This window comes from Myxocyprinus asiaticus, chromosome 14, assembly GCF_019703515.2.
Source record: "Myxocyprinus asiaticus isolate MX2 ecotype Aquarium Trade chromosome 14, UBuf_Myxa_2, whole genome shotgun sequence".
NCBI classification, from domain to species: domain Eukaryota; kingdom Metazoa; phylum Chordata; class Actinopteri; order Cypriniformes; family Catostomidae; genus Myxocyprinus; species Myxocyprinus asiaticus.
Window position 1 is genome coordinate 2,377,317 of NC_059357.1, and position 13,820 is coordinate 2,391,136.

The 13,820-nt window shown below is 38.4% G+C and overlaps 1 protein-coding gene across 2 annotated transcripts in view; it reads left to right on the forward strand.

Annotated features, from left to right (window-relative positions):
- Positions 1 to 13,820, forward strand: part of LOC127452000 (RNA binding protein fox-1 homolog 3-like) — a 270,610-nt gene that overhangs the window by 24,522 nt on the left and 232,268 nt on the right. For both annotated transcript variants that reach the window (XM_051717118.1, XM_051717117.1), the window contains exon 2: positions 8,210 to 8,295. In XM_051717118.1, the coding sequence (XP_051573078.1) occupies positions 8,274 to 8,295 (22 nt within the window). In that variant the 5' untranslated portion in view covers positions 8,210 to 8,273. The remainder of the gene's footprint in view (positions 1 to 8,209; positions 8,296 to 13,820) is intronic.

Sequence of the window (13,820 nt, forward strand, 5' to 3'; positions counted from 1 at the left end):
GTTAAGTCACAACACCTCAACTAGTGGTGGGGTCACGATTTTGTTTCTTATCAAGTTGAGGAGATTGTAAAAGGAAGATTTTTAGAAGTCAGAGCACATTATGAGAATCGGATTTTCATTTTTATGTGTGTTTACGCCCCAACTAACAATGTTGACAGGATGCTCTTTTTAGACGTAGTATGTAATGCACTGAAAGATTGTGATCCTGAAGTTTTTTATTACTGGGGGTTGATTTTAATTGCACTACACAAGCTTTGGATAGGAACCATACAGAACCTCATATGCCCTCTCGTAGAAGGCTAACTCAAATGATACACTCTTTTGAACTGGTTGATGTGTGGAGAAAACTTCATGGAGATCAGAGGCAGTATACCTGGACATATTTTCCTTTGCAAGGTTAGATAGATTTTATTGTTTTAGACACCAATTCAGTTTCGTTAGGAAATGTTGCATAGTCCCGGTTACTTTCTCTGATCACAGTATGGTACAATGTGTTCTCTCGCTTAATTTTATAAAAGCAAAAAGTGCATACTGGCATTTTAATAATGGCCTGTTATGTGATAAGAATTTTAGAGAGGTTTTTAGTTTTGTTTGGAAACATCTAAGGGAAAGGAAAAAAGTTTTCAATCTTTGAAGCAATGGTGGGATTGCGCAAAAATTTAAATTTGGCAGTTTTGCCAGCAATATTCCAGTAATGTCACAAGAGAAATCACAAACAGAATGAAGTCACTGGAAAAAGATATACTTGGTCTCCAGGAGCAGTTTGGAGGAGATCAAAACCTGCATGTGTTGGAGGCTTTCTGAGTTAAGAAAAAAACTCTGTCTGACTTACTAGAGACAAAGACTCAAGGTGCTCTAGTTAGATCCCGCTTTCAAAATATTGAATTGATGGATACACCATCTAAATTCTTCTTTAATTTAGAGAAGAAGAATGGTCAGAATAAGGTTATACATGCCTTACTTGCAGAGAATGGGGATCTATTAACAAGCCCTTCTGAAATCAGAATGAGAGCTACTGACTTTTATAAAGAACTGTATAAAAGTGAGCTTAGTAATGGTGAAATAGATGTCAACCCTTTCCTTGAAAACTTACTGAAAGTTTCAGTTGAAGCAAATGCTTTACTAAGTAAAAGCTGACCTTAGATGAGTTGCACAAAGCGCTATGGAGCATGGAGTGTGGAAAAGCACCTGGTCTAGATGGTCTCTAGATGAATTAAAAGAAGACCTACTGGAGGTATTTAATGAAAGCACAAAGGAGGTTCTAATGCCTTTGAGCTGTCGTAGGGCTGTGCTAACATTGTTACCAAAAAAAGGAGACTTAAACAACATAAAGATTTGGAGACCAGTCTCCTTGTTATGCACTGATTACAAGATCCTTTCAAAGACTCTGGTTAACAGACTAAGTAAAGTGTTAGGCCAGATAATACATTCTGACCAAATATATTGTGTACCAGGGAGACTAATTTTTGACAGTATATCTTTTGTCAGGAATATCCTGGATATTGGAAAACTGCTCAACTTAGATATAGGCCTGGTATCACTTGATCAAGAGAAAGCTTTTGATCGAGTTGAGCATTGTTTTTTATGGGATGTTTTGTAAGCTTTTGGTTTTAACTCCAGATTTATAAATATGATCAAAGTCTTGTACTGTGACGTTGAGAGTCTACTTAAGGTCAGTGGTGATTTATGTGCTCCTTTTAAGGCAAAAAGAGGAGTTAGACAAGGCTGTGCCTTGTCTGGAATGCTATATACACTAGCAATAGAGCCCTTGTTAAGCAAACTGAGATCAAAATTAAGTGGGTTGAGCATTTTAAATGATGAAACTAATTTCAGCTTATGCTGATGGCATTGTGGTTTTAATAAATGGACAAAGTGACGTTGAAATGTTATTAGAGACCTTAAATGTGTTTAGAACTTTTTCTTTCACTAAAGTAAACTGGTTAAAAAGTGAAACTCTGTTAATAGGAAGGTGGGCAAATGGAGAGCCATGTCTTCCAGATAATTTAAGATGGATTAGAGGGGGTTTAAAATATCTTGGAGTGTTTTTAGGAGATGAGTTGTTTGTTCAAAAGAATTTTGAGGAAAAAATTGAAAGATAATTTGCTAAATGGAGTTTTATACATCCAAAGCTATCTTACAGAGGACGGGTTTTGGTGATAAATAATTTGGTGGCGTCCTCACTTTGGCATTGCCTGGCCTGTATAGATTCACCTGTTAAAACTCTGCAAAAGATCCAGGCTATTCTGAATAACTTTTTCTGGGATGAGATGCACAGGGTTCCTCAAAGTCTACTGTATTTACCCAAAGATGAAGGAGGACATGGAGTTGTTCATATTCAGAGAAGAACGGCGGCTTTCCGCATGCAATACATCCAAAGATTTCTGAGCGGACCGTTGGACTCAAACTGGAGAGCGACAACCTCCATAATTTTAAAGAACTTTGAAGGCCTAGGCTTTGATAAAGCTTTATTTTGGATGGACACAGCAAAGATGAACCTCTCCAAGCTGCCAATTTTTTTTCGGAACTTGTTTAAAGTATGGACACTTTTCACCGTGAGGAGGGACAATTACACTGACTCTCTTTTTTGGCTTTTACAGGAGCCCCTGATTTTTGGTTCTCATTTAGATGTGTCATGTTATGGACATTCTTTTGCTGTCACTGAAAACTTAAGAGTGCTAAGGTAACAACTTTGGGAAACATGGTTGCACTAACAGGTCCAGTTCTCTCAAATGAGAAACTAGTTGCACAAACCCTAGGGATGAGATTGGTTCGACAGAGCGGGCAATTACTTGAGAGATGGAAGGCTTTGATCTCGAGAGAAGAGATGGAACTGTTGAATGGTTTCTGTTCGGGTGTTTTAAAACCTGACTGCCATGATTTCTTTCCAAGTTTAAATGTGACTGCAAATCTAGAAAATTTCTAAGGCATACTTTTGCGAACAAAAGAGCTAATGATTGTGGGTTCCGACCCTACAAAGTGTAAAGAAATATACAAGAGCTGTGTTAAAGCCTTGAATAAAAAAGCTTTAGATAAAAGAGTTGAGACTTCATTGAGGGAAGTGCTAGGTCTGGACGATACTTTAAGACCTGAGTGGAGAGCACTATATAAGTCACCACTGCCAAAAAAAGTAGGAGATTTACAGTGGAGACTTTTGCATGGAGCTATTGCTGTTAACGCTTTTGTGTCTGTTTTAAATCCCAGTGTGAGTTTAAAATGTCCTTTCTGTTCAATGTATGAAAATGTATTTCATGCTTTTATGGATTGTTACAGGTTAAAAACATGTTTGATGTGCTACACAGATTATTTAATGGTTTTGGTGAGAATTTCTTGATTTTTTATTTCAAATATACACGTAAAATGTAAATTGATTTTGTGTTTTTTGTTTGTTCTGTTTTTGTCTGAAAAATAATTGTTTGAATTAAAAGGACTTTAAAATTCAATTCTCTCTCTCTCTCTCTCTCTCTCTCTCTCTCACTGTATATATATATATATACACACACACACACACACACACACACACACACACACACATTTGTGCGTGAACTGTTTACATGCATAAATGTGTGTCATTATATGCATACATATATATGCATAACGTGTGTTTTATCAGAAGTGTGTTAATGGCCTGTCATTTGTATGAAATATGTATCACGCAGGGCTGAATTCAGTCCTGCAGTGGCTGATGATGCTTTTACTCTCCTCTTCTTCTTCTGTTCATTCATGAAGAATGACAGCTGCTCAGATTAATGACTCACATTAACGGGTTAAGAGCAGGAGACCTGTGCAGCGATATCACGCCAACATGCTCTCATTTCACAGTCATACTTGTGTTTGAAACAACAGGACATAAACATCAGCATGGAGAAATTGTTTGTTTGTAGAGTGACGTGTGCAAGCGATTAAGAACATATACTATCAGGAATACACTATATAGTGCTCGACCAATATGGGTTTTTAAATGTCTATAATAATGAAGATATATGATGTGATGCTAATTTTCTATGTACAGATCTATGAAGTCATTCCAAAATACAGTGACGGTTTATTACTGCCAAAAATCCGACCTTATGGATGCTCGCACCCGATAGATTAAAGCCGCCCAAGGAAACAGGAAGAACTCGGTAGTTAAAGGTGCTGTAAGCGATTTTAGCTGTTATAACTTCCACGAGACTGAGCCGTTGATTTTGCCACGCCCCCTCATTCCATAACACCACACTGATATACTCAAAGCCTGTTCCCAGTTCCCAGGAACACACACGAGGGTTATTTATCGGCATATTGTTCTTAATTGGCGACATTATGTGAAATGCACTGCAGAAAAATAACAAAGGACAATCCTTCTTTTAAATCAGCGCATGAGTCTTCATTAAGTTATGCTTTTTACATTATGTTTGTGTGGTAATTGTCTGATCGGTTGTTTTTGCCAATTTAAGCAGATCACTAGATCTATGTTAAATATATAAAGCTATTTTTAATATCAGCTCCTGTTTTTTAACTATGTTGGTGTGCAGTCGACAAACTGTAGGAAAAAATATCTGAGAACACATGCATTTTACTGAAGCCAATAGATATGTAGACACGCGTTTTTATACATGAAAACGTACAGATGTTATTGAAACTCATAATTATTATAAGACTAATATTGTTGTCTTTTGATAAGTCATGCTCTTTCACAAACTGTAGGGAAATGATAGATTGTGGGGGGATTTCTCCTGAAGTCCACTATCATCTCCACCGTTTTGAGCGTGTTCAGCTCAAGGTTGATGTGACCGCACCAGACAGCCAGCTGATCAACCTCCCGTCTGTATGCAGACTCGTCACTGTCGCGGATGAGGCCGATGACTGTGGTGTCCTCTGCAAATTTCAGGAGCTTGACAGTGGGGTCTTTTGCAGTGCAGTCATTCATGTACAGGGAGAAGAGCAGTGGAGAGAGAACACATTCCTGAGGAGCACCAGTGGTAATAGTGAGGGTCCTGATTGTGAGTTTCCCCAGTCTCACTAGCTGCTGACTATCTGTCAGAAAGCTGGTGATCCATTGACAGATTGGGGTCGGCATGGAGAGCTGGGTCAGTTTGGTTGAGAGAAGATCAGGCATGATGGTATTGAAGGCTGAACTGAAGTACACAAATAGGATCATGGCATAAGTCCCAGGTCTGTTGAGGTGTTGCAGGATATAATGCAGTCCCATATTGACAGCATCATCCACAGACCTGTTTGCTCGGTAAGCAAACTGAAGGGGGTCTAGCGGGGGTCCAGTGATGTCCATGAGGTAGACCAAAACCAGTCTCTCAAATGACTTCATGACCACAGACGTGAGAGCGACAGGTCTGTAGTCATTAAGTCCTGTGATTTTTTTCTTTTTTGGGGGGGACCGGAATGATGGTGGAGCATTTGAAGCAGCAGGGAACTTCACACTGCTCTAGTGATCTTTTGAAGATCTGTGTGAAGATGGGGGCCAATTGGTAAGCACAGACATTCAGACAGGCAGGTGAGACACCATCTGGGCCTGAAGCTTTTCTAGTCTTTTGTGTCCGAAAGACCCGGCACACATCGTCCTCACAGACCATAAGTGCAGGTTGAGTAGCAGGAGGGAGGAGTGGGGGGTTCCAGGAGATGTTGGTATGTGTGTGAAGTGAAGATCGGAGTGGGAGAGGGGTGTGAGACTGGGCTTTTCAGACCTGCAGTAAAACACATTCAGTTCATCAGCCATTAGTTGACTCTCTACAGAGCGAGGGGGAGGTGTCTTGTACTTGGTGATGCTTTTCAGGCCTTTCCACACAGATGCAGGATGCACAAGCACAGAGTAAAAAATAAAGTTGTGCACATGCACAATTGTCATTCTGTCATTGATTAAATGTCTCTTTATTCAAGGGCCAGCTTGTGCTCAGTCTTTTATTGTCATGTGTGAAACAGAAGCAAGAGCTCCACAAGATGCCTTTTATTTTTGCTGCTAATTTTGCTAAATTTTACAATTAATTTGCAATACTTGAATCTTTAAAATACTACAAATACAACTATATAATACTTACAATATATTAATATAATACTTATATATAGGGTTGGGATGGTTACTTTTGAAATGTATTCCACTACAGATTACAGAATACATGCTATAAAATGTAATTTGTAACATATTCCGTAAGATTACTCAAGGTCAGTAACGTATTCTAAATACTTTGGATTACTTCTTCAGCACTGGTAGATTTTTTCAGTTGTTTTGACTATAAAAACTCTGCCAGTACAGTAAGACAAAATACACATGTTAAAAATACATTCTCTGAAAAACCGAAATATCTTATGCAGTGTTGTTTCTAAAACAAGATCAATCTAATTGATCTTGTTTTAAGGATATTTTTATATTTTTTACAGGTAAACAATACAAAAATTATTATCAAGAATATGATTTTTGCCCTAATATCAAAGGTCTTACTAGAAAAAAAGAAATTATGATCCAACATGAATTTTCTTGATTAAAAAATATGATCGTGCCTGGTAACATGTGCATGTAAAATGGCTAGAAATAGCATTTTAGCTTAGCGTAAAGCTGACAATTTACTTCAAACTTACTTCTCTGTCTGCTTGTATGAATGTAACACATCATAAGAAAGTGTTTCACCGCTGTTCAAATGCACTTTGGATCACATCATTTATATGTATAAATGTTTTCCATCTGAAAGGACTAAATATTAAATGAAACAAATGACAATAAAATGCAAAGTAATCTCTTCAGTAATCTAAATACTTTTTGAATGTAACTGTATTCTAATTACCAATGGTTTAAATTGTAACTGTAGTGGAATACAGTTACTTGTATTTTGAATTTTAAATATGTAATCCCGTTACATGTATTCCGTTACTCCCCAACCCTGCTTATATATCAATATATACTGTAAAATATGAATATTGCACTGTAAGTGTTGGGTTTGTTCGAGCCACCTACTCACAGCTGTGTAACCCTGTCCCCCCCCCCCTTATGCCCCTGGCTAAGCTAGGCTAACCAATTAGCCTGTAAGCTAACTGGACAAAACAGAACAGATAAATGTTTATCAGAATCAGAATGAGCTTTATTGCCAAGTATGCTTACACACACAAGGAATTTGTCATGGTGACAGAAGCTTCCAGGGCAAAGTGAATACAACAACAACACCAACAAAACAAAAGAAAATACATATACAACATATACATACAAACATTTGAAATATACATATAAACATATATATGTAAACAGTGAAACAAAAAAAATAAGATACAACATAAATATATAGAGGAAACTACAGCAGGGCAATAATGTTGTTCAAATATGTTATATACAGATATACAGTTCTGTGCATGGTGATTTAATGTATTGTGCAGGAGAGGCAGGTTATGTCAAATAAATATAAATGGAATATACAGTAAATAGGAATGAATAGTTGAATATGCACATGATTGTTTTGTCATAATGAAGAGTATTGGGGGCAGTTTTAACTGTTCATGAGATGGATAGCCTGAGGGAAAAAACTGTTCTTTTGCCTGATGGTTCTGGTGCTCAGTGCTCTGTAGGGTCGGCCAGAAGGCAACAGTTCAAAAAGGTGGTGTGCTTGGTGACTGGGGTCCTTTTCCTCAAATTTAACAGTGATGATTTTTATTTCTGGATGTTAAAATACTTTCTTGTATCCCAGTTTAATATGCAGAGTCAACTACAAGTAATCCATTTGTACTAGAGGTCGACCGATAGAGGATTTCGCTGATACCGATAACTTAGGTGAAAGGCCGATGACCGATTAATCAGCCTGCCAGTATAGATTGTTGCTGATAACTGATAGTTCTAAAAAGCAACTATTGGCACCGATTAATCAGCAAAACCAATATATCAGTCTACCTCTAATTTGTACTGTACTTTGACTTCCTGAAGAGTGTAAACACTGTGGTCCTTACTCATGTTTACTAACAAATAGGAGTCTAGACAAAGGGGCCATTCAGACCGAAACGTGTTCTTAAATGCTCGATGCAGCAAATACAACAGAACGCATGTGAGATGCATTTTTAACAGTTCTTTTTAACTCGGCACAGTATCTAAAAAGCGTTCAGCTCCTGCGTGAGACGTGGAAAAAGCAGCGAGACGTGGCACAATGGTCAAAGATGTCCGTCTGGTATGAACGGCCCCTGAAGATCATGCCAAACGCATAAATCAGTGATTGTGTTCTCTGTGTGTGTTTGTGTGTTACAGGATAAACAACTGTGAGTTTGTGTGTGGACACAGAAACCCTCTTCATAAGCGTGGTCATCTGTACATGGAGTTACCCCGCTGGACAGGTGAGTGTGAGCACAAACTCTCACCTGAGCTGTTGCATTGCATTAAATCTCATTGTGGTTTTGCTGTCGTTTAGTTGTTGTGAGGTTTCTGTCCGCTGGGGTCTTTGGTAAGACAGATCAGCTAATATTCTGTTAAACCCTGTGGTGTGTTTTAACTTGCAGGGAAATGTGCTGGATCTTCCTAAACACTTCTGCGTGTTTGAGTAATTGATGAATTGTGGTGAATATCTGGACAGACTTCATTTTGTTGCCCTCATCGGCTGCTTAATAACTGTAAATAGGCACCAAATAACCCGCTTTTCACTGCTTAAGTTGAAGTAACAAGGTTATTTTAAAATTAAGCACATTCATCAAAATACCAGGAGCTTGTTTGCAAACTTAAGTGGTTATTACTTGGCCTCGAAACGCAATTAAACCCAATTAAAAAGTTTTGCACTCACTCATTCTGTGTTACCACACAAATATTCAATTTTTAAGGGCATTTACACAGTGTTTGATTTTCTATCCTTGAATAAATAAGTGTGAAATAGGTGCTTTCCTTCATTTCATTAATTGTGCTTATTAGATTATTTGCATAGCCTACAACTCATTGCATGTGAATTTAACGCAGCAAAAAATTTCACATGGCATTGTGTTCAGAAATTTGTCAGAACCCAATTCTTAGCGCAAAGCAAGTTCGCGTCACATTCTCAGTGTCGCCACAAGTGGCGCTATAGTGGATATTCGCTTTAACTGTCTTAAAAACGGTTCGTTTTCTCTTCTACGTGGCTGTATCTAAATAGTAACCATCATTTTATAAGAGATTTTTGCACAACTTTTCTATGTTGTGTAATCGTGCAAGCTTTTCGCAATACAAGGTTTATCATCTAAACACGACCCTTTCGGGAAAGTTGCTGAAAAAGTTGGTTAAAGTTGACTTTAATGGCACAGACATTTTGAAGGAATCTCTATTTCCCCCTTGAGTACCGTGTTTTGTTTACGCCACATTAAGACAAGAATATTTAGTTTATACTATGTGACTTTGCATTTGCAATGCATTGGGCAAGTATTTATGGTGAGCCACATTTCTCAAAATTAAAATTATATATATATAATCATTAAATACACAATTAAAAACGTAAAACTTAATCCATCCATTTTTAGTTTACCATTGGCTTTGGGTTGATTTTCACAAATGCACACGTTTCGTGTCTTTTCATTTTCAGGGTTACCGCTATCGGCATGTCACTCAACGCAAGTGGGCGTGAACGTTCAAAATCGATTTCTAGGGGCCATTCACACGACATGTTTTTGCATCCATCTGTGATGTTTTTATGTAAACATGCGCTTGAGGAACATTCAGCATCTCATGCCATGACCCTGGCGTTTTTTAAAACCCATCTCGAGACACCATCATGCTGTGCCATTTGTTGTGATGTAACAGTTACACTTTCTGTGTGAACAGACCCTTTGTAAGTCAAATTTAGAAAATGAAAAGAGCAAAGCTTGTGCATGTATGAAAATCAACCCAAAGTGAGTAAAATGAAAAGCATGGAACACATTTATTTATTTATGTAGTGATTTCATAGTATTAAATTATTTATTGAAATTGCAATTGTGCATGTTTCTGGCTAAACATATACACACTCACTTAAACTCAGAGTTTATTGTGTGTGTGTGGAGTGTTTCTAATGACTGATGGTGTTGAATATCTGTCAACATGCAGCAGAGATTGATTCATTTTCCTGTGTTGCATTGACTGTTGTGTTTATAAGGAAACTCCTTATTTTCGTTCACTCATACCCATATGTACAGAGGTTGCTCTTTCATAGCTCAAGAGACTTCAATACAAGTTAAGCTCAATCGACAGCATTTGTGGCATGATGTTGATTATCACAAACAAATATATTTGCGGTTACAATATGTAGGGCTGTCAACAGGGCTGAGAAATTACATTTGAATTTTTAACTACAATATTACCAAAATTCGAATTACATTGAAATTGTAAATACATAATTTCAGATAGGGGGACATTTCATTCTAAATTTTAACTCAATGTTATTTTGTACGTCCACAAGAGGGCGCTGTGATTTAGGGATTGTTTATTGCAAAGAACATATCTGGCTATTAACAAAAGTGCATAAAATCATAAAGTCAGAAGACTTAGCCAGTTCATATTCTCAAATATGAAGATAAAATGAGAAAAGTAATGCTTCATGGTTCTATATTAACTTAGTGTTGCACAGTAGCCTATACCGGTGCCATAGTACTACCACGGACTCAAGCTTCATATAACCGGCGGTGCCACAGTGTACATACCTAATGCTTATGCAGCGAGATGCTGAAATGAGAGCAAGACATAGTAAAGATGCAACGGCCTATGACCTCAACATCTGGAGGCCGTTCACTCCGAAACGCATCTGCCTTTTTCTATGTAAGCATGCGGTAGATGGATGTTGTTCACCATTGCATCATGCAGGAGTGATGCATTTTGTAGAAGCTGTGTCAATTTAAAAAGAAATTTAGCCTTTAAAACGCATCTTGAGACACCTGCATTCTGTTGTATTCGTTGCACTGCATCTGTTTTAACCCAAGAATGCGAGGAAAGATTATAGCATTCGAATGTGCATTTTTATCGTAAATTCAACAAATATTCGAACTGTAATTTAAGTAAATGGGGCGTTAAATTACATGCACTTACGAAAATGGTTTATTCCAGGATTTTTGCAGAAAGCGGCGTTCTGAAATGTAAAAGCGAGAACGCCATTTTCCTTACGCCATTTAAGGGATGAAGAAAAAGCGGTTCAACATATGCGGGTTTCTCTGGAGAATGTGGCTTATGTGGTCACGTAAATGCATTAGTGCCTTTCTTACAGGTTTTTGAAGAGTGCGCACGTGTGCCGAACAGACCGGATAACTAACGTCGTAGGATAGAGCCATACATCTTATCAACACAGCGGAAATAATTCAACATTTCTGGGAGTGCAGCGGGGAAAGCTAAAACCACATACACTATAAAATATTTTTATACACTTATACACACCAATTTAAAATATCAATTATTGTCCCTCACGTCTGCGAATATGCACTCAGGTACAGTGGAGGAGTCCCAGTTTGACATATGAGGAAACCCCACTATTGCAGCGCAATTCTGCTGCAGGTCACGATGGAAAGTTAGGAAAACAAACACAGCAACAACTCTTTAAGCGAGGCATCCTCGGATGCTTAAGTTGGATGCCATGTTTAAGCGTCGTGGGGAAATTACGTTGCTGTGGAGAAACCTGCTTACTGACAGAGCCGCATGCATACAGGAGTAAAGAGAAAGCCACAAACACAGTGCATTTAAACGGGAAAGCTGCTTTCTAGCCTTAAGCAGCTTTCTCCCAACAAACAGCTCTCTGGTGTCCATGTAAACAAGCTTATTGTTTCAAACGTAACAAACTCGCAAACTCAATGACTCGACATGCTGCTCTCTCTTTAAGCTCTCAACAAATCTCTCTGGTTTCCTTCTCAAGTCTCAGCCTGTCTTTCTCTCTTTTGTTCTATCGCTCTCAATCTGTGTGGAGGAGAATGGACAGATTGCGCGAGATCGAGGTGCTGACGGGGGGGGGTTGGGGGGGGGGGGGCGAGTTCTGTAGAGCCCATTAGAGGGCTCCATAAATCTACTCCTGCTCTCCACTAGCACTGCACCACAGTGAGAGAGAGATAGAGAAAGATTTTTCATTCTGCTGAAAGCTTTCTCTCTTCCAAAATTGTTCTTTCTTTTTTATATATATATAATTTAGAGCAGGCATGTGGCAGAGGAGTGGGAAACCCCTGGTGGTTTTTCTCACGTATAAACTCACCAGTAAAACACTTGCGTGTTGAGCGTGTTTACATGTACATTCAAATTCATACACCAATTATGCTTAATAAGCTGACGTGTGTGGTCATGTAAACACATTAAATGGCGTTCCTTTATCAGGGTAAGGCCATAAACAGTTTAAGCATAAACCGATCGACGCATGTACATTTTTACCCATTACCCTGATTACATGTTGCATGTAAACACTTTAAGTGTTGTGCACATGCATGTTTTCTTGCATTGTCAGAAGCAGATTTTTGGTAGTTATGCAAATGCAAAGAACTGTGCCAATGAGCCCGGATCGGTACGAAACTTCGCGGTTCCACTGTGGTGATGCAAACTCAGAATTAGAATGGACTGGCTGAGCAAGAGACCAATTATGAGTCGTCACATCACTAATGCCATTCCACAAGAATCCTGAAAACAGTTAGCTAACCATCCGGGAGATGGGAACAGTTTGTACCGTAACTGAACTGTGTTCAAGTGGAAATGCTACTGGAACCATTATTCACCGTGCTCAGAACCGTTCAGCCTGATGGTGGAAAAGTGCTCATTGTTATACAGTGTGGCACGCATAGATATCGATACGTAGATACCTTATTAGCATCTGTTTCTTTGGACCGCGATACATCGGCACATCCACCATGTTGGATAGGTCAAGAGCCGTCTGTCAATGAAGCCGTGACTTCACTTCTAAAACAGGTTTTTTTTTTTTATTTCAGACTGCAAATAAAGTCCTCTACAATTAAATATATCATGGCAAACATACTGAAAATTAGCACACAGTCAGTCCACACAAAATCAGTTTATGCAGCAGTCTGAGGCTTCTTCTCCATCCACTTACATTCAAACAGCTCTCCTTGTTGACCATTCCATGATGGCGCTGCGGTTGACGTATCCGAACCAGCCAAATGAGGCATCTACGTATGTATATCTATGGTGGCGCATACGTACTTGCACCTACACAAGAACATTCTGTTAACACACTTGCTGTATTTGTTTATTTATAATGTTAGTCAAGGTGTATTGCACTTAAAATATGGTAAATTTGTTTATTGTTATCATTTCCATTTCCATTTTTAGTGACTTGTAGGCTTGGGATCGATGCCTTTTTCATGCAAAACATTTTCCTGATGATTATCAAGATATATTGGACTTTATCAGATAAATAGGGCTGCTCAATGCACAAGGGAGCGATAGAGCTTTCATCAAATGTCTATGCCATTAAATTGTACGTTATTATTATAAAGGTAGCTAGCTATGAACATGCCAACAGTTGAACTAACTTTAACTAACGCGCTCTGCAAGATTTTCTTCAAAATCGTTGTGACATTAGATGACCTGAAAAAAAAAAACTTACCGAAGAAGAAGACTGTTTGTGCTATTGCTCACTATAGCGCCCCTTGTGGCAACATTAGGAATAAAACATGTAGTTGTTTGGAATTAAGCTTGTGTACAGTAGCTAGAAACGTTTGCATTAGCTTACTTACATAGAATGTGTTATGGGTTTTTCCAACTGTTACAACTTTATACGACTGTATTAAAGTGGCCTCAGTTTTAAGTGGCTAACCTTTGCGTAGCGGCATATTTAGAACCCCAGTGAGCAAGCCGAAGGTGACTGTGGCAAGGAACACAAAACTCCATAAGATGATGGTTAATGGAGGAAAATAACCTTGGGAGAAACCAGACTCACTGTTGGGGC